General features: G+C 36.3%; 1 protein-coding gene across 2 annotated transcripts; it reads left to right on the forward strand.

Moving 5' to 3' along the window:
- The first annotated feature begins 1,286 nt into the window (after positions 1-1,286).
- Positions 1,287-21,081, forward strand: LOC102685785 (deleted in malignant brain tumors 1 protein). 2 transcript variants are annotated; one of them, XM_069181331.1, is made up of 17 exons: positions 1,287-1,387; positions 2,102-2,131; positions 4,481-4,795; positions 5,167-5,187; positions 6,545-6,964; positions 8,143-8,457; positions 8,782-8,808; positions 11,199-11,513; positions 11,800-11,823; positions 13,238-13,552; positions 15,746-16,060; positions 16,576-16,890; positions 17,662-17,688; positions 19,222-19,536; positions 19,841-20,155; positions 20,460-20,506; positions 20,803-21,081. In XM_069181331.1, the coding sequence occupies exons 6-16, from the start codon at positions 8,145-8,147 to the stop codon at positions 20,465-20,467; spliced, it is 2,289 nt and encodes a 762-aa protein (XP_069037432.1). In that variant the 5' UTR covers positions 1,287-1,387; positions 2,102-2,131; positions 4,481-4,795; positions 5,167-5,187; positions 6,545-6,964; positions 8,143-8,144; the 3' UTR covers positions 20,468-20,506; positions 20,803-21,081. The 2 variants fall into 2 exon arrangements, with proteins under 2 accessions (XP_069037432.1, XP_069037433.1); XM_069181332.1 differs by lacking the exons at positions 1,287-1,387; positions 2,102-2,131 and adding an exon at positions 3,732-3,830.
- The last annotated feature ends 677 nt before the right edge of the window (positions 21,082-21,758 follow it).

Raw genomic sequence — 21,758 nt, forward strand, 5'->3', positions numbered from 1 at the left:
TGTATATAATCCCTTAAACCATGCTACTAAAAGCAGCTAGCTGGAGACCGGTCTAACAAAACAAAAATTTCAATTAAAATACAGTAATCAAATTAATTGAGTTGTTATTATTATTTGCACTGGTAAGCAATGAAATGAAAGAAACAATTGAGAAAAGCAAAATTATTTTAAAATCAGTATTAACATCATGTGCCATATTCATGTTTGTTACTCATAAACCATCTATCCAGTTAATGTGTGGTGATGTGGAAATAGAAGGATTTCTTTAACTGTGTTCAAAATTGCCTACAAAATCTGGGTCACAATTATTAGCACAATTATAAAAATATGTCAGGTGGGGAGCTGCGTCAGTATGCTTAGGCTGCAAAGGAACAAGTAATAGGTTTATTCAATGCTGACAAGAGAAGAAAGAAAACACAACGTTTCGGCCATGGAGCCTTCTTTAGGTGTGAAGAGTTTAAAAATGGTCACACCTGAAGAAGGCTCCACGGCCAAAACATTGTGTTTGCTTTCTGCTCTTTTTAGCATGGAATAAACCTATTACTTGTTCCTGTAAAAATATGTGCTCAGGCTTCATCTACAGAGGAGAAAACACTGTTGGTTGATGCTGTATCAAGTAACCAAGTACTTCAAGAGAAGTCATCATGATCTAAGAAGTATATTTCAGTGGAAGAAATCTGTTTCGAAGTGTTGTGGGAGTCTGTTGATGATCTATTGTGATTATTATGACCTTCACAAATGTGAATTTTTCTAATGCTGCTGTCCTTTGTTTTCTTATCAGTTCATTACATAAAATGTAGTCAAGATAGTGCTAACCAAAGATGCTGTCTGTTATTGACTAGGTATGGAATCCCAGGGAGCTGCCTCCCACAGTAACCACAATCCTGAGATCCCTTAATCTCTCAATCACTATCAAGTACCAGGAGCTCCTAATTTTTTACAACATTAGCTGTTGTTATACATTTTTAAAAACGGAGGATGTGGGTCTTAATTACTTGGTGACATTACAAAAATTGCAGAAAATATAATACATAAATAAAGTAATTTTTGGGCACCTCTGATAGATGGAAATCATGGTGTTGTGTCAAGAGGACTTTGTTCCGACAAAAAAAGATGCAGAGGGATGTTACCAAATGAGGAGGGAATCAGCAGCTTGCATCATGTTAACTCTGTTGAGTTCCACACTTTTTTGTTTTTTACCCCTCCTCTCTAATTAATATTCACCTGTTGTTGCTAAATATAAGAAGGGCTTCATTTCATAACCCTGCTCATTTCTGGAAGTCCCTTGTTACAATCTAAGGTTAAGATTCTGTGGTACTGTATCTTTACCTTCAAAAAATGAAGGCGCTGGAACTTTTCCCTACCTTCATTCTTCTTTATTTAGCTAGTAAGTATGAATATTTTCTCGTTTATTAAAAAGTGTATGAATTTGGAAATAAAGTGATCTAGCAAGAAAACAATTTAAAGTGGGATTTTCAAAGCATTTTCTTGTGTTGTTTTTGGTTAGTATTAACAATTATTAGAACTTTTAATGCTTTTGAGGTGTTGAAGAAATTAAATAAAGAAAAGCTGATATTCAATTTAAATATTACATATTTTCTTCATATTTAAAATATATTTACTGTATATTTACATATAAAATAACATTTTTCTATTTTTAACTGTCATTTTTTAACATTTTTAAAAATAATGTTTTCTAAACTAGATAAAAATCTTTTGAACATTTTTAACTATGGTTTGTAGGCAGAGTTACACTTTTTTCAATTTAAAGTTAAGTCCAGTGTTCAGGAGCAGCACAACATTTCTACATCGCAGCTCGAGGGTCTTGGATTTGATTCTAGGCCTTAGTGTCTTTCTATGTGTTCCCACTGTGTTTGTGTTTTTTTGGAGGGGTAATCTAGTTTCCTGTTGTCTCCCGGAGACGAGCTCATAGAGTCTGTCTGCTCATGGAGGAAGGGAGCTGGTCCACTAATCTGCACTGTCAGGAGTGGCTCTAGGTTTAGATTAAATTTTAGCAAGCGCTCTGTGATACAGTGCCATTCATTTTTCTTCTCCTTTGAACTCTTCTGGGCAGTAATAAGATTTTTTTCCTTTATTTCAGGCCAGTTCATTGGCTCATCAGATACCTTCAGTAAGTAACATCAATTTGCTCATTTCATTCCCTTATTCAACTCTTTAAATTATACAGATGCTTTGCTTTTCCTCAAGATGATGGCAATGTGGACTTTAGTTATTCCAGGTTGAAGTCACTACAGTACTTGCTGTAGTGTGTAGCGTGTAATGTTAATTATATCACTCAAAAGCAAAAGGTGTTACCAAGACTTTGACAATCTCCCAGGTTTTAAGAGCATATAAGGGTATGATTCCTCCTCTGCTCAGAAGCAATTAATTATCTGCTATCAGTAAAGTTTTTCAGACGTGTCTTCCTATGCACCTGCCAACATTCCATCATACTGATTAGACACCTCAAAGCAAACCAGCCTATAGAGTTTTCTAATGATAAACACAACCAAAGTCCATAGGCTACCTATAGTAACTTCCATTTCAGGAGCAAAGTAAACTGACAAGAAAAAAAACGATAGGCTGTCACATCCTGGATGCAAAACCACCCAAACTATCCATCAAGTACTGAATCACAATACAAACTTCATCCATTTTCTTCCACTGCCTAAATTACTTTCCTCCTTAATCATAAATTCATCACAAGAGGATATAGGAGCTACAGTAAAAAAAAACATTTACAGAGCCTTACTTTAAAATCAAGCTTTGAAGCATACACTGCTTTATGTGTAACTAACAGGTATCAGACTTTGAAAGAATGTTGAAATGGTAGTAGTTTTATTGATATATTAAATACTAAAGAATTCAAATATGGTTGCCAATCATTTCTTGTGCTTTTGTCTCAGTACATTATCATCAAGCAGTATTGTTAATAAAACTACTATCATTTCACTATTCTGTCTCTTTCAAAGTCTGATACCTGTTAGTTACAAATAAAACAAAAAGTACACAACTCACAACTTGATTTTAAAGTAAGGCTCTACAAAGAAGGCACAACAGTACCTTTACTTCCCCACACAGTTGAATAAATTTGGTTTATCTTGAACTGCCCTTACCACATTCTACAGGTGCGCTATTGAGAGTGTGCTCAAGTGTGGTATTACAGTGTAGTTTAGCAGCAGCTCGTTTTCTGATTGGAAGGTGTTAAGGGGAGTGTAACGGAGCAGTTCTTTCAGACCCTATGAGGACGACATAATCCCAGGAAAAGTGAAGAAAAACGGGGAAAGATCATGCAGGATATGTGGATAAAAACAGGGGGCGTGGCCTTGGTGCACTGGTGTTCGGGGGAGGTCTGGCCGAGGCAAACAATCTGGGAGAAAATCCAAAAGGGAATCCAAACGAAAGCTAAAGTCCAAAACCGGGTGGTCCATCCAAGACTGACGATTAAAAACTGGAACCGGTGGGAGACAGGAACAGAGACTAAAACCTTAACGGGACCAGACGCTTCCAGGTCCCGAACTCGCACGATACGGAGATCAAAGCAGAGCCCCCAAATAACTTGAGCGGCGGGCATTTAAGGAGCACTGAAAGGGGGTTAGAACAGGGAGCAGGTGCGGGTGATGAGTGGAAAACAAGGAAGGGCTGGAGCGTCCTTAAGAGGAGGGGTCTACGAACGTGACATGGAGTGATTAGGTCAGCCCACTCCATTAATGGAATACAGCTTCCTCTATTCCAGATATTTTTAAAACTCGGTTTCTCAGGAAGCCTAGAAGTATCGCTAAGGATACCAGTCATCCTGGTTTCCCATTTTTCTCTCCCCTTTTCTTCTGGTAAGTGTTATAGGAGCATACAGGTACTAACTACCAGATTCAGAGACAGTTTCTTCCCTCAACCTTTAAGATTACTGAACTCTATCCCTAGCATTGGCTCACGCTGTTGTTTTAAGTTATATGTTATTTAACTTGTTGCTGCTGCTGTTCTGTGTTTATGGGTTTTTTTGTGTGTGCGCGTTTCCTTAATGTCTTTGTGTTGGAGCATTCATGCAAATAAGCATTTCAAAGCACTTGTGCATATGACAATAAACTGAACTGAACTAATGTTAATAAAAGTGTGTAACATTTTACAGTGAAGTATTTACTCTATATTGAGTACAGTTTGGAACAGGGATATCACCTTCTGGAATATTCGTTAATAATCCTATGTGTTTAATCACCATGTGATTTCTAGCTGGTATGTAATAATTCCATCTGCTTGTATTGAGGGTAATAATACATCATATTTCCAAAAAACAGACTTGACTGTGTGCATTAACATCATTATGAAATATAATGTGTATGAACAACCTGTTCATGTTGCACTACAGTACATACAGTAGCACACTAAACATTGACAGTTCAATCTGTTCCCCAGCCATAAGAACAAAGGCGCATTTCTATTGTAGTATGAAATGACCTGACTCTCATTCTTTTTCCAATGGCAGATGGCACAAGTCTCAGACTGGTGAATGGAGCCAACAACTGCTCTGGGCGAGTGGAGGTATTTTATGCAGGCCACTGGGGGACAGTATGTGATGATGGCTGGGGAGTACCTGAAGCCCGGGTTGTGTGCAGGGAGATAGGCTGTGGGGCTCCCTTAGCTGCAACTAGTCAAGCTCAGTTTGGAGAAGGCTCCGGTATCATCCTTTTAGATGATGTGGCTTGTGCCGGAACTGAAACATCTCTTCTAGACTGCCCTTCAAGTGCCCGAGGATATCACAACTGTGACCATTCTGAAGATGCTGGTGTCATTTGTTCAGGTAATATGAACTACTCATTTCATCATCACTGTTGATGTATTTTTATTTTTTTTAGATCAAGTTATAGTTCTCTGCATAATTGTAAGGGGAATGTGTAGGAAACACTGCCCTTTAAATTAATAGAAATACTAAAGACTTAAAGAAATAAATCCTTTTTAAAACTCACCTTGTCACTCCGTAACCTCTTTAAGAAACATAAGGACACTTCAGAACAAGTTGTGTGGCAGCTACTGATGCCTCACGGGCTATATGATTGATCTTCTGATGTGTTTTTAAAAGATCATTATACCAAGCTAAATGGAAATCAAAGCTTAACTGTGAACATTTTGTTTTGTTCTTACATGTGACATCCAACTGACAACTATCTGCAGTGCTATATGATCCTGGATATAGTAAGTATGCATTATTCACAGCTAGACTGACACAAGCAAAATTGTTACATACAGTAAAACAAATATTATATCAATCCAACTACTGCATTTTCTTTGAATGTGTCTTTGTCCTTGGCAATTGTAGTTGCAGAAATATTCAGTCTAAATTAAAATTTGTGCAGTTCATTGCCAGTATGTGTTCATCTGAAATGGAAAGCTGATTGAAAAGTCTGTGCACTCATGTTTTGATAACATTTTAATGACCTAGAAATATCTTACACTCATTTAAATAATACATTATAACACTGTTTTCACTTGGTGATATGATTTGATCTGTATGCTGTATATACTGTACTCATTGATTTCCATAATCCTATTGTAAATGTTACATACTAGAATAATGGTTGTACCAACAACAAGTTAACAAAAGTTTCCTTTTTAATTCCAAATGAAGTACACACATTTTTCAAAGTGAATATTTTTAATCAGAATTAAATATACAGGTGAAAGTAGGTAAATGTCAACAGAAACCATATTTTATAACTAAAAAACTAGCCCTGAAAACCTGCCACCATTAAATGCAGACTAAATTGCTTAGCTTTATGTCTGTCAGTCTGGTGCTAAATGATACTTTATCTGTGCCCTCTGTTACCCAAGTTTCTGCCTACCTCCCTTCCACCACCTAATGGTCTCTGTGAGAATATCTGTTTATTCGCTTATTATTCTTTTCCTTCAGCAAGAGCACTGTGCCTGACCATCTTACACTAGGCTTCTGTTTCTCATTTTCTTTATCTTGTCTTATCTGTTACTTATTTGCACCATCATATTTCCATTTTCTCTACTTAAAAAAGGAAGCTTCAGTCAGTAACTACTTTTTAATGAAAGGAATTACAGAAGGTCACTTTCTTTGTTAACGGATATCCCCCAAAGATCTGCAATGTTTTTACTAATGTAATGAATATGGTATATTTGCAAGTTATTCTAACATTCAATCTCCCTCGCATGTAAAAGTGTTGAGCTTGATCATTACAGACTTGAATAAATAAAAGTCTATTTGAAAAATCTATTTGGACTGTGTGTGTGTTGATTTAGCACCAGCTGTCAGTCTTGTTCCATTCACTTTACATACCACTGATTTATGCTCAAATGAGAATATTCTAATTAGAAATAATCATCTCTTCCACAGTAAGTCAGTCATAAAGATGTTTTTGATTCCTATTACTAGCTCTTCACAATGAATCTTAGTAGCTGTGAACTAGGAAGCTGATTACAGAATGTTAATGGGTAATGATTCTTAATTACTGTTTTTATTTAGCTAAATTGAGATTTTATTCCACACCACTCCTTTCCCTGACTCCCCTTCCTCTTTCACTGGCAGATGGGTCCCGTGTCCAACTGGCAAACGGAAACAGCAACTGTTCAGGGAGAGTGGAGGTGCATCACGCAGGCCAGTGGGGCACAGTGTGCCATCTTGACTGGAGCATTGATGATGCAGAAGTGGTATGTAAAGAGCTCGGCTGTGGCAACGCTCTGTCTCCAACAGGGAGAGCTTGGTTTGGGGCAGGCAGCGGCCCCATCTGGCTCAGTGCTGTCATGTGTGCTGGAACTGAGCCCTCTCTGTTGGCCTGCAATTCTGGGGGCCTTGGTGGCCATAGCTGCACTCACAATGAAGACGCTGGCGTCATCTGTTCAGGTAAGAACACCTGTTTGATTTTAGGAAATATTTGAATTTTTAAAATCAAAATATTGATTAACAATCATTTTTCTTTCCCAGGTAAGAACGCCCCCAGTTCCTTCCGTAAGTAATTGGAAACTCCTTTATGTTATTTAATGAATGTCCATTTTACAAGGCAGTAGAACATAAAAAAAATTGCGCTTTCAAACCCTATGTCTTATCAAAGGCTTTAAACAGAGCTTAGCCTAGCAATGTCATAGAGTACTTATTGAAAAGATTCTTTGATTCTATGCAGACTTGAATAATGAATGAAATCCACTATATCTGTTAACATTCTTTCAATGGTACTTACTTTTCATTTGAATCCTTTAGTGGGAAAATCTATAGATCTTATTTTGTTCCTAAATTGATTTCCCCTAACTACATTTTGACTATTTTGTCTTATTGAAGGCCTTAAAACGTGATTGATTTAAAATGTTATACTGTAGAGATGGGTCAGCAATGAGAAAAGAGTTCTGTATTTCAATCAAGTAATTATGTTCTTAGTTTCATATCTTTATACTAATGTGCCAGATTGCACAGGTATAGTTCACATGCTAAGTACATTATACATATAAATGGAAGAAATTCTGACTTTGTTTTCTTAGTACATGTCTAAAAATGTCTTCAAAAGGCTTTGCTGTCAATACTCAACTTACAGTAAATGTTTTTCTCATATACAGTTTGCTTACTGGGGATTTTACTCCATGTGAAGTGACAAAGGTGTATGAGGATGTACATGATCAAGATGATCACCATCCAATATAGCCAAGATGAAATGTCAATTGAAATCAAAAGTGGAATTAAGTCATTATTCAGATAATCTTTATTCAGATAATTGTTGTAATGTTCAAAAGCTGATAGAACTAAGGTCGGCTGGAACTGAAGGGCATAGTGCACATAGAATGGCACTTTGAAATTATAACCAAGTGAACTATATGTAGTAGGTGCTTTGAGATGTGTTTCTGGAAATGTATAGGTTATTTACTGTACACCTCTAAATTTTAAAAAGCCTGTCTCAAACCCGTGCTTTTTTTCACATACTGTGCAGTTTACAGTGTCTTTAAAAAACATAAAGATCCTTATATTCTTAGTTGGCGAAAGTAATGGTGCAGCACATCACATACAGTATAGATCTTAATGATTGCATTTATTCTGCAGTGTATATCTTCATTTATTCGGGCCTTGGAATGCTTTACTTGTAGCAGTCAGTGACCCATCAATTTTGCCAGGACTCTTACTTGTTTCATCTTGTTTTCTAGAAATGCCAATGCTCACACTCTCAGACGGGCCGGACAGGTGCTCCGGGAGAGTGGAGGTACAGCTTGGTGGATACTGGGGGACGGTGTGCAGTAGCCTGTGGGACATGAAGGATGCTGAGGTTGTCTGCAGGCAGCTTGGATGTGGTAGTGCCCTGTTTGCCCCATTGTGGTCAGCCTACGGTGAAGGAACTGGCCCTATACTCATGAATAACGTTGTTTGCACTGGGACTGAGGATGTTCTGCTAAAATGCAGACACCTTGGTCCTGGACTCAACTACTGTGACCATCGTCATGATGCCAGTGTGGCATGTTCAGGTAGATAATGGGATTTTAATACTTTAAATATGTTGAAAAATGACAAAGGAATAACATCAAAGTGTGTTGGGGAAAGCTCTATGGTCTCTTTTTTTTTTACCAGCATTAGTTTCAAAAGGTTAGCTTTACTTCAAAGCTTCAATGGGAAGGTTATAAATTAAAGTTGTAAAGGGAGAATGTGAATACGTGCCATCTATAATTAATGGTATGTTAATTATGTTGTCATGGATATTAATATATACAGTAAAAGAAGGAAATGATAACAAAGTTGTAAAATTCATCTAAAACCAGATTTCTTTTCCATTGTTTTTTTTTTTTTTGCAGGGCCTTCTGATACCTCAGACACCTATAGTAAGTAAGCAATGAAGTTGATTAGAGCACAGATCAACATACTAGTGGAATAAACATCCAGGAATGCATTTGTTAAGTTCATATTACATTTTGCGTGAATTTCTTATTAATCTAAATTATTTATGTGGCTTATAATTATGTTTATTTGCATCAACATATTTTTATCGTCCTAAAGGAACCTAATGTGTTTCTCATATAGGACGGGATAACTTCATTCTCCGTTGAAGGGTAGCACTGTTCTGAGCAACAAGTGACAGTTGTTCACTTTGAATTAATGGGGAAATTTAGGGAGGCTACATTGTGCCAGACAACAATGGAATGTATCCAGAACATGCACTTGTGACCCTTCCTACAGCACAGTGCTGATAGTGTAGTTTCACCTTAAACCCTGTGCTTCCAAGATAGAAATGAGTCACTACCTGATGATGGAAAGTCAAGTGGAAACAGTGCCACCCAGAGGTGTATCTGGATCCCTGTGTCTTGTCAATGTATTCATACAGTATACAGTACTGTACCTGATCTGAAATGTCTCAATGCATAAAAGTGTATCAAATTCCATTATCTATGCCACTGTACCTGTTTGACTCTTACATTTCATTTGTTTGACATGTCATTATAGTAAATGAATTCTAATTTATAATCATGTTTTTAATCATGCAATTTTAGTTTTAAATATTTTATGTAGCAATTAATGGTTTTTTAATTAAACATGCAGATTCCCACATTTTACAGGATGATTTTTATGTCTGGTTTAATTATAAATCTTTATATTTTTCAATAGAATATAAATAGGTTATATACATACTGTATGTAATGTTTATTTATATTATGTAAAATAATTCAGCTCAACCTACAGAATCTAGAACAAGTGAACTGATTAGTTTAGCAAGCTTCCAGTTGTTCCTTTAAAAGTAACATACAGTGCTTTGCAAAAATATTGCCCCTCTACTACAAAACTACTGCATTCTGATGAATTACAAGTAATTTACAGTATAAGTATATTTCTTTTCATAATTTATTTTCTAAAACAGACTATCTGGCCTGTAGTCATTGTAGCTGACTTAGCTAGGATATGAATAAGGCCAGGTGTGGGGCCCCAGATATTTTTAAATAAGTAGATGTACAGTTCAATCAGTTATTTATTTATATGTCTGGTATTTGTTTTCAAGTCAGAAAGATTGCAATTTTAGCACATACTGTACAGTAATTAGCATGTTTTATGTTTTATTGAAAGTAAGGTAAGATACATTGACACACTGTCATTACTTTTCATATCTGTTCATTAAAAATTGGTCATGTTTTGTTGAGATTAGATTTTAAAGTTTAATGTTTGTGAAATATTGCCAACTTCTGCACTTACAGACTCGAGAGTAAGACTTTTTTTTCCATTTGAAGCCCATGTTCAAAATTGTAGCACATCCCTCATTTATTTACAAAATAGTTTTAGACTTGATCCAGCGAAATTGATTCATGTATTCACATCTTCAAGGCTACACTATCGCAAGTCCTTGTTGGTTGGAGTTCCCTGCCACACAACAGCTCCTGTGTGTTCAAAATAGTATAGAGTTTGTATTTTAACAAGGTTGAAAAAGTATATCATTCAATTTTTGTGTTTCCTTAGTTGGTAGTCAGTAAAACAATAAATTGAAGGATCCTGCTGCATAGGAAGCAGCCATTAAATTACCTGGAAATAATTGAAAGATTATCTCGTGGTTAAATCGTATTATTTTTTAAAAACCTGACTTTTTAATAATTCAAATTATAGTCTAGCTGTTTTGTTTTTGTTGTTTGTTTTATTTCTAATAAGATGTGATTTGGATTATTGCATTTTATTTTGGGTTAAGAGCATTGAGATTACTCTAAATGAAAGGCTTTACATTAAAATATAATATATTATTAAATGGCTGACAAGGTACCTGCACACATCTTTCATACATGCATTGGACTTGCGATCCCAAAGATCATATATTTTATAGGAATTTATTCAGATATCAGATTGACTTTATCCAATTTATAATCTTTCTGTTGAAAGTGAATAAATAGGAAATGACACTGAACACTGATCTATAGAAACCATTTTTGTTTTCAAATTAAATATCAGTACACTAAATACAAAGAAAAAAACAGACCCATCCAGAGCTTTTACTGAAAGTAAAAAAAGGAAAATTCTAAGTTCTGTCAGGCAGTGTCATTTCTATGAACTGATAAGGCCCAAACAGGCTTCTGTGTCTTGGTCAACTTACAACATTGCTTGTTTGCAATGGATGTTAGAAGAACACAATTTTGTAGTATGACCCTAAATGTTAATCAGGCAACTGCTTTACCAGCTTAAATGTGGGTTCCATGCATTCAAATAACTTAATGGAGTATATTTTTTCCCTCAATCCCAGATGGCCCCAGAGTTCGACTCGTCAGTGGGTGGGACAGATGTTCAGGGAGAGTGGAGGTGTATGCCGCACACCAGTGGGGCACAGTGTGTGGTTATGGCTGGGACCTGAAAGATGCTGATGTTGTGTGCCAACAGCTTGGCTGTGGAGCGGCTGTGTCTGCTTCGGAGTGGGCAGAGTTTGGTCCAGGCTTTGGCCTGATAGCACTAGTGGACGTTGGATGTTCAGGGAATGAGTCCTCGTTATTTGACTGCAAATCTGGAGACCTGCAGACATATTTATGTCTTCACTACTTTGATGCTAATGTGGTTTGTGCAGGTAAAGCTTGTATCTAACACGCGGATATTTGAAAGAAACAAATCAGTTTACATTTTACATATTATTTTTCTGTCATTTTCATGGTATGTCTACTCTTATTGGGTTTAGGAAAATAAAATTAAACTGGTCTCACAAAACATACAGTGTAAGGTTCCTTTACTGTGAGACTATAGGCTTTTATCTACAGTATTTATTTGTATCTGTCCCTTTTACCTTTATCCATTTCTAAAATTTTATTTTTGTGAGGGAATGAAAACTAATTCTGCATCCTTTTTATTTTGTCCAGGTCAAAAGACAACAGACAAATACAGTAAGTTAATCTAAATAACTCCTGATCAAAATTAAAAAACAAAAATGTTTAAGAACTGCTTCAGCTATGCAGGGGCAAATATTACCAGTTACCGTATTTGACTACATTTTAAAGACAGTTTTGATCAAATAATGTACAACATTGTCCAACCTGATTAGTTCCTAAGACAAATACCATACTGTACATGCTAATGGTGAGTAATTTCCCATTTTCTTAAAGAAGTAGGTGTTTTCATTCCCACTCTCATTATATTCACAAAACAAATTGGTATAAAAACTCACATACATTAAGAAAAGAAAAAGTAATTTGTTCTTCACCATCTGTTTAACTTGGACTGCAGTTTTATATATTGCTTCCATATCCATTAATATAATAGACAGGTATTTTTTTTAATGTCACTGAACCAAAATGGTGGCTCAATCAACAAAGGGATCCACTGAGTTTGTAGACTGAGCTCTATATTGCTGGTTTTAAACATTGACTTTGTATGTAGTTAAATGTTACAGTGATACTTCAGGTACTAGTGCTGAGGGTTGGGGTAACTAGTTCCTAGGTCTTCCATACTCACAACACAGGACCTGCCAGGCTCCTAAATGCTTCTACTACAGTATCTGTGAGAGACCCATTCTTTCACCAGTCCTGTAATAACTGTCCTGAAAGGTACTGCAGAGCTTGCAGTGTGTGAAATTTTGAATGGGTCTGATTTTGGGTCAAATTTTGAAAAGAAGCATTGATTGGACTACTTTTCAGCAACTAAAGTCAACATTACATTAAGAAATTTAAGTTTAAATTTAATACAGAAGCTGAATTGTTGTGAACAGAACATTTTCAGCAATTGGAGAATATTTACAATGGAGTTTGTGTGGTTACTGTGGATGAATTCACAGGTCTTCTTACACCGATTACCCAATAGGAAAAAGAAACCACCATTTCATTTAGAAATTTTGAGTATGTCATTGGAAGGCAGTTCATATGTTATTGAGTTTCAAGAAATTTAATGAATATATAGTTGAGGCAGTGAACACATTTTCTTACCTTACAACACAAACCACACAATGCCACTTTGCTTCTCTTCTACTCTAAGTCATCAGTCCACAAACATTTACTACTCATTTGTTAATTAGTAAACACTTCAAATGAGTGACAAGAGATGATTGAAAGATACCTCTATTAAACAATAGTGCTGAGAGGGCACATCCAAAATTCTCCTCTTTGGCTTCCACTTGTTCTCTTGGGTCTGTTCAATGGTAGAGTTGAAGCATAAATGGTGAAGTGGAAGTCTAAAGCCCAATAATGCAATATATCCTATTACTCAAATTAAGATTTTTTCACAAAGTGATCTTCCAAATGAAATGTAACATTGTTTAGAAACAGTCGATGACAATAATTCTTCCTTAACCTTCCTTTCTTGCAGATGGCACTCGTGTCAGATTGGTCAATGGGTCCCACAACTGCTCTGGGAGAGTGGAGGTCTATCATCGTGGCCACTGGGGAACTGTATGCAGCAATTACTGGGACTTAGCCGATGCTAATGTGGTGTGCAGAGAGGTGGGCTGTGGAAGGGCTCTGTCTGCACATTACTTTGCCGACTTTGGAAGAGGTTCTGGTGCAATCGTGTTAGATGATGTGCACTGCGCCGGAACTGAATCATCCCTCTTAAACTGTAGAGCACGAGAAATAGGAAACCACAACTGTGATCATGAACTGGATGCTGGTGTCATCTGTGCAGGTAGAAGAACCCATTCACGGATTTTAAATCGTTAATGTTGTGTCTGTTTTTAGTTCCTATGTCTCAAACAAGAATTAGATAGAACTTTTATGAAATGTCTGATACAAGTTAGTATAGAACAAGAGTCAGCACTATCAGAAATTCAATAGATTATTTCCTCAGCTGTGTCTTAAACTTCTGATTTTTGTATTGCTACCTTTCCATGTAGATCTGTTTTCAGGTACTCTTTATGGTAAAGAGCTGGACAAATCTCTTTACCATAAAGTAATTTCTGTTGCAGTAATTTGCACTTCTATGTGCATGTTAATATTTATGAAATCAAGTGGCTAAGTCACTGCAGGATGCTCACAACCCTCCCCCTGTAATGTCAGTAAATGTTTGTGTAAATGTGTAATTGTTTCTTTTTTTCCATGTATGATGTGATATCAAACATTCAACTGACTTTTGTACTCTCTCCAGATCCATACAGTAAGTACCTGGTGTAACTTTAATAAAAAGAAATTCAGCTCCCTCTAAATGGAAATAATCCTGAGAATATTGTCACTGGCAGACTTTTAGGACCATATGGAAACTTATTTCCAAATTTCCTGTTAAATTAGAACAGATGTAATAGATGTTTTTGAATAGTTTCATTTAAATCCTTACCTTCAGATCAAAGCAGGTTAATATTGTAAGTAGGTAGCTGTTGGTATTATCTTTTGTTTCTCTTCACAAACTTCAGAAATTATCCAAAGGAATAATGTAATAGTCAATAATGAGAAATGGTTTTGGAAACACTGCTAATTTCACTTTTGCATGTCATTGGTAGATTTATGCAGCATTCCGTTGTGCAGTTTTTTCGTTAAGCTAATGCATTTTTATTCTGTTCAAAATATAAAAAACATTCCATTTTATGACTCTCCTTTATATGATATATAAGAAAGTACATAGTTAAATATCTGTAAACAAATCTTGTGAATGTTGAATTAGTTACATGATATTGGCCGTTTGAAAAGATGCATGATCAGGACACAACAGAAACATCAACAATTTTGTTTTTTAAAAGCACCTATATTCTATATTAGCATACCTTAGATTAGATCATTTTTAGATTACACCTACAGTATCCCTCAAGTTTTGAGTCCTCCATTATGCAAGCAATTACAATTAAACCTACATTTCGAAGAATGAACATACTTTACAACTCGATATTACAAGCACGGCTACAACTACAAGCATCATCTAACTTAGCTACAGTACTTTATGTACCTCAGTTCCAAAGTAGCAACGGATGTGTGCGAAAGCAACCAAACACATTTCCTAGGATTGTTTTAAAATACTTTCACCAGTTCTTTTTTGTGAACATGGCTCCTACAGAAAGGATCATTTCAAAGAACATGATAAAAGAAATATCAAACCCTATTAAAGGAAAGAAAATCCATACTTATTAGTGTAAAACCTGATGTGATATGATGCATCGGTGAAGGCCATCTTAACAAAGACCTTTTTCAGGCAATACATTTATTTTTGACAACTGTAGGTACTAAATCCAGTACGTGAATAATTTCAGTAGATGTTATTATTTACAGCACTTACCATTCATCGCCATAAGTATGGCGTTTAAGCTGTCTAAATTCGTTTCCAAATGTTTGAAGACTTTTTTCTTAAATTATTCAGCGAAATATGATCATTATAGTATCACCAACTGATTTGGGAAACAGGTGTCATGTCTCTCTTACTGTACAGTACAAATATAGTGGAAGGTTATTATTTTTTTATTAAAAAGCACAAAATAATTAATTGAATTAGTGCTTATAAAAGTTTTAGGTGTATTTTTAGCATTTACGGGTGAACATGGGTGGAAGTTTTAGGCATAGGAATGCATCGTCATTTTCCCCATATAAATTAATGGTAATTTAGTCTTTAATTTATTCTTTGTACGAAGGAGTTTCAGGGATGCATTAAGGGTATAAATCGAGGGATAGGTGTGTTTGCATACTTTCTGTCCTAATCTGGAATTAAGACAGTGACATTTGATATCCTCTGTGTAATGTCAGTGTGTACTTAATGCAATATTTGCAATTCTTAATTGGCACTCCAGGACCAGGAGGAAATATTAACACAATACTAATAATGAGGCAAGTGAAAGATGAATGCACACTGCGTCAGCTTGATTAATAGTAAATAGTGATGTTATCTCGTTTTTATTCTCAGATAAAACAAAAGTGAGGCTGGTCAATGGGAACAATAATTGCTCTGGAAGAGTGGAGGTCTACCATTATGGCACATGGGGGACAGTGTGTGATGATGGCTGGGATGTGTCAGATGCCCAGGTGGTCTGTCAAGAGCTGGGCTGTGGTGATGCTCTGTCTGCCCCAGGAAAAGCCACATTTGGGAGAGGGACTGGCCCAATCTTTTTAGATGATGTTCACTGTAATGGGATGGAGTCATCACTCCTGAACTGTGTTTCTGATGGTATGGCAACTCACAACTGCCAACACAACGAAGATGCTGGAGTTGTCTGTTCAGGTACAGTACTGTACATGCTTGTATCACTGGTATTTATTATGCTTTCTTTACTACCTAAATCACCAAATTAATATTACAAGTAACATGAAAAAAACAGCTTCTTACTAGGCAGGTTTACTGGGATAGATAAGCTGTTAAACATGTGACATTATATTCTCCAACCTTCATATCTGAAAAATCTTACTTCACGTGTAAAAATGTTGAAACTAATGGTAGTGTCTATACTACTTAAAATACTGCTGCTTCAGAATGTGGAGATTTTATCTTAATTTTTACATTTACAAAGGAAGTAGTGCAGTTTTTTAATTCTGCTTGCTACTGAAAACTAATTTCATAATGAAATTCTTTTCATTTGCAAGAAAAACTTTTGAATATCCAACAGAGCTTTCTGTCATTTTAATAGTGATGTAAAACACCTCGCTTTAGCTGTTTTAATGCAGCAGTAACCCCAAGAGGCTGGTCTACCCCTTGACAAAGATCGGGATTGAAGAATATCTCTTTGTTCTCATTTCCAGATGGCGCCACAGTCAGACTGGTCAATGGAAATAACAGGTGTGCTGGGAGGGTGGAGGTTCGTCACAATGGCCAGTGGGGGACAGTGTGTGATGACTACTGGGACATCAGAGATGCGCATGTTGTTTGTCAAGAGCTGGGATGTGGCTATGCTCTGTTTGCCCCTGGTTGGGCTGCCTATGGAGAAGGAACTGGCCCAATCACTCTGGATGATGTGGCCTGCACTGGGTCGGAGACATCACTGCTGAACTGTGGACACTCTGGCCTGGGCCGCCACAACTGTTACCATTTCGAAGATGCCAGTGTGGTGTGTTCAGGCAGGTTTCTATTTGTTGTCCTTTACTGGTAAATCTACGTTACTTGATGTACTTCTGTAATACTTAATTAAGTCTCATGCAGCCATTTACTGAGTAAGACTTTACTGGGTATTGTAAATGAAGTCACAAAATGAGCCAATCGCAGAACTGCATCAGGAGAATGCTCTAGTTTATTTCATCAGGTGAATATCACTTCAAGAACGGAACTCTCCTGTAAAAGTTATCCAATGTAACGTATAGGAGGAACTGAATGTAAACATCTTGTACTGTGTTGAATGTCTGTTAGGAAATTAGAAGGACCAGATGTGAGTAAGACACCAATAGAAAATTATTCATTTTTAAAGTCCTCCCTGTATCAAACTTCATGCATGACTGTTTTTGCTGGGGGGTCTAACCGACTTGTCTAAAAGACCTATTTTATGAGGTTATAGTGCAAAAACTGTCAGAGAATTGTCAAATACTTTTGTCTTCTTTAAAATGAGTGACTTTCTCCTGTATGTTGGAAGATAACAATTTGTGAAAAACAATTCGCAAAAAGGGTTTTAAAATCAATTGAATATTTATATGCTCATGTTTAACCGTAACTCAAAATAATGGTATCTTGCACTTTCAGTAAACTCAGTATTTTCAAGTGTCCATAGATTTTTTTTCTCTTCAGGTATAACAGATGCCTAAATGGACAATAACTGATGTATCATATCCAAAATCAAAAAGACACCCCTAGATTATGAAGTATGACATTATCAATAAAATCCTCTCTATCTTTTATAGATTCTGCGATGGATTCACATAGAAACAGTATGTATGGAGAAAGAACGTTTTATACATTTTACACATTTACTTTTTTGTTTCTCTTTACTTTATTGTGACACACCAAAATTTCTGCTAAAGCTTCTTAAGACTGAAGAGAAAATAACATAAAGAAGAGAAATGAATGTAAGAAAAAAGGATAGCATTTCACTCATCCTTCTAATTTTTTCTCTAGTAGATTGATTCAATTGATTATCTTCCAGGTGCTTGATTAAAGAAGCCAGGGTATTGGCTTCAACAATGTGGCTGGTTAGCTTGTTTCATACTTGTTAAATGCTGGGGCGATTTTGTCAGTGCCTTTGTATCTTGTTCCACAATCTTAGAACATTTGATTCCCTCACTCTTGACTCTTACCCATATAGTCTTTGTACAAAACTAAAAGGCTGAGATTCTTGATTTTTAGCCTGTCAGTAGATGATTCCTTAGGCTTGGAAATGTTTGGACTGATTCCAGAATATCTTTTCGTACCCTCAAATAAGTCCTACAAATTATTTCGAATGAGGTCACATTTGGATATGATATTATACGGTACATTTTTCACATAGCATCCATTGATTTAAATTCAGCACTATATTCTATCACTCTCTTCGCCTTTTTATTGTTTTTCTATATTGTTAAGAGCACATAAATGTTGTTAACGAAAACACTTAACTCTTTTGCATAAATTGATTCTTCAAGCTCATTGTTCAATTATATCTTTTTTCTATGTGAATATTGCACTCTGAAGTTTTCTACATTGAATGTCATCTGCCAGATGTTTGACAGTCTTGAACTCCATCTAAATGTTTTTTGAATTCCTTTTACAGCTTCTGTAGTATTTGCTGTTCTTCTTAGTTTGATATCATCTCTTAACTGATTATTTTGCACACTATACCAGAATCTAAATAAATTGGGGTCCTAAAATAGATTTCTGTAATACTCCATTAGTTACCTTACCCCAGTTTAGGAAATCACCCCTTATGTTTTATGTACACTAGCTTGTTCTTAATCCGCATACATTCATTTCTTTGCATGATGTCTCTCTATATTTTCAGAATATAAAATCCCCTTTTTGCCTGCACTAATTGGACTTTTACAGACCTAAAGATCTTCTGATACCCTATCATTCTTACCCATGTCAGTTCATCATCCACTGACGAGCTAGTAAGAACCCTTCATTCAGAAATAAGGGTTAGCAAGCTGTGGAGGGGCTTTGTAAGGTTCCGTGAAGGATTGAGAACTACTGATCTATATAGTTTGAAAATGCTAGATAAATGCAGAATGTTTTGAACAAGCATTTTTAATATCAATATTACTGAGCCTTTCATAGTATACTGTATTTATAGTAAAACAAATGACCTCAACACAAGACAGCAACTGCACAGCTTTAACTTTTTTTTTACTTTTATACTTTTATACCTGTGCTTCAAAATGAGCACAGTTTGACCTGAAGAAATTGTGAATTAACTTCATATACTTAGCAAAATCCAGTGAGTATTAAGCTAGTTCATTCTTTGTATTATCCCTTGTGTTGAATCCCAGCTGGCCCCAGAGTCCGCCTGGTCAATGGGAATTCCAGCTGCTCAGGGCGAGTAGAGGTTTACTATGCCGGCCAGTGGGGGACTGTGTGTGACGACAGCTGGGGCCTGAACGACGCTCACGTCGTGTGTGGGGAGGTGGGCTGTGGGAGGGGCTTGTCGGCTCCAGGCTTCGCAGAGTTTGGAATGGGCATCGGCCTGATAATGCTGGACGACGTTCAGTGTCTGGGGAACGAGACCTCGCTGTTCAACTGCAGAGCGACACAACTGGGCCTGCATAACTGTCACCATCTCGAGGACGCCAGTGTGGTTTGTTCAGGTAGGGGATAACCCTCAGGGTAAGAAAAACACTGCTGGTGTATCAGTTCAGTTCTCACTGTTTGACAGGTTTTAACAGCAAGTGGGGAAAAATACAGTATATAAGTTAGTTCTGTGGTTTGCAAGCTATAGGCTCTGCTTTATTTACTGTATCTGTTATGGCAATGAACAAAACAGGACAGAACTGTATATCTACTCATTATGGAACATTAGCAACAGTCCTTGCTTTACTGTTCTTTTTTTTTTCACCTTGATTCCCAACCTTCACTATATCTCTCTTATGTCTGTTTTAACCTGATTCCCAGGCCCAGCACACGTCAGGCTGGTGGGGGGCAGTGACAGGTGCAATGGGAGAGTGGAGGTGTATCATTCGGGAGTGTGGGGGACGGTGTGTGACCACGCATGGAATGTGGACACCGCTCAGGTGGTCTGCAGGGAGCTGGGCTGTGGACATGCCTTATTAGCCCCTGGAGCTGCCACCTTTGGGCAAGGCACGGGCCACATTTGGCTGGATGACGTTTCGTGCACTGGCTCAGAGACCTCACTGCTGCAGTGTGGAAACAGGGGCTTTGGAGTCCATAACTGTGCCCACAGTGATGATGCTGGAGCGGTCTGTTCAGGTATGTTTTCATCAATCCATTTCTAAATGTTATTGTGACATTTTATAATCATCTATTTATTTCCTTTTTTATAATAGGTGAGTGCAAATGTCTTCAAAATTAAGGGAATTGATTGATTTATTGTTTATGAGCTCAACAAGAGCTTCAGTTTGGATATGCATAAGTATGTCAGAGGCAATTGTTTAAACCAGAGTCAAATGAAAATAAAACTAGGCAGTAAAATTGTAAACCATGTGAAACAGTAAAACTGTGTGAAGCATAGTCACTATTTTGCTGAGAGTAACTTCTTTCTTTCAATTTCTAGGAGCATGAATTAAATGCTGGTATCCAAACATTCTATAGGTCTGCATAGTAAGTATAAGATACAACATAATTTAAACACTAGAACTAAATAATCACTTATACAAGTTGTGAAAGTGTATTTTAACTCATAACAACTGCAGATGGGAAGAACATTAATCTTTACATTTCCTCCTCATTACATTAGATATGCTTATTACAAAAAGCATAATGGCACAATATTGTAATCAGATTTAAATGATTGCTTAGATAAATCTGTTATATTATGTTTATTATTATTATGTTTTATTTAAACATTTTTATTTTATAAAGTAATATAACCGGCATTTTTTCTGCTTACCTTTTAGATCAAAGAAGCTGACTTACTGAAATCAGAAACCTTCATGTCCTTCATTAGTTATAGAAAATGCAATGGACATTTTTAATGGAAAAGATTTCCCTTAAATATAGAGTAAAGTAAATTGTAGCTGAGAAAAAAGTTCTGAATATCATGTTTTTTTTTCTTTCCTGTCCTGAGAAATGGACAAACAGCATTTATTCTTTAGAAGCCATCTAGTAATCTTTTTATTGTCTTTTTAAGTATTTTCTCTTAAAAACCTACATTAAACTTGATTCTAAAGCATCAACATGAATTTTAAAGTTGTTTTCAGATAAAAATGCACACTTACACATCTGATAGATGGGTCACTGTCTGAATGTGGAAGTGAATCATTAAAGTTTACCTGAAATGAAATTTAATCAATATGCAGTACATATGGACCATTAAAGAGAATATTTTGTAATGTGACACAAAGAAGTTACAAAAAAAGTGGACCTGAACTTGTTTATTCTTTTTTGGAAAGTCACAATTCTATTTAGTAAAAGTCATTTAATGCTTAGAATACCTGAACAGTCCAGAGGATATGCTCTCTACAGCATGTTAGTATTTACTACACAGACAAACAGAAATCTGTGTTCTGAAACTGGTGAGCTGGATCAGTTACTGCAGCCCCTGAATCAAGCAGTCACCATACTTGCACTGTATGTACATTTATGCCATATTAACATACAGGCCCAAGGAGAACATCAACAAATGATGACACTGTACCTTTACAAGAAGGAAATTCCAAACAGCTCACAAACATCAGGTGTATATAATCCACCAGTACCCGTGTTAAAGGTGCATCCCTAAATACAGTGTTTTGAAGTAGATGAAACAGAAGAAGCAGTTAGCAGTAGAAGACGCAATGTTTCAGCTTATTAATGCTTTACATAGAGGAAACAACCACAATCCCCTAAAGTATTGATTTACTGTCATGTAACA

The sequence above is a fragment of the Lepisosteus oculatus genome, chromosome 2, assembly GCF_040954835.1.
Source record: "Lepisosteus oculatus isolate fLepOcu1 chromosome 2, fLepOcu1.hap2, whole genome shotgun sequence".
Classification (NCBI taxonomy): domain Eukaryota; kingdom Metazoa; phylum Chordata; class Actinopteri; order Semionotiformes; family Lepisosteidae; genus Lepisosteus; species Lepisosteus oculatus.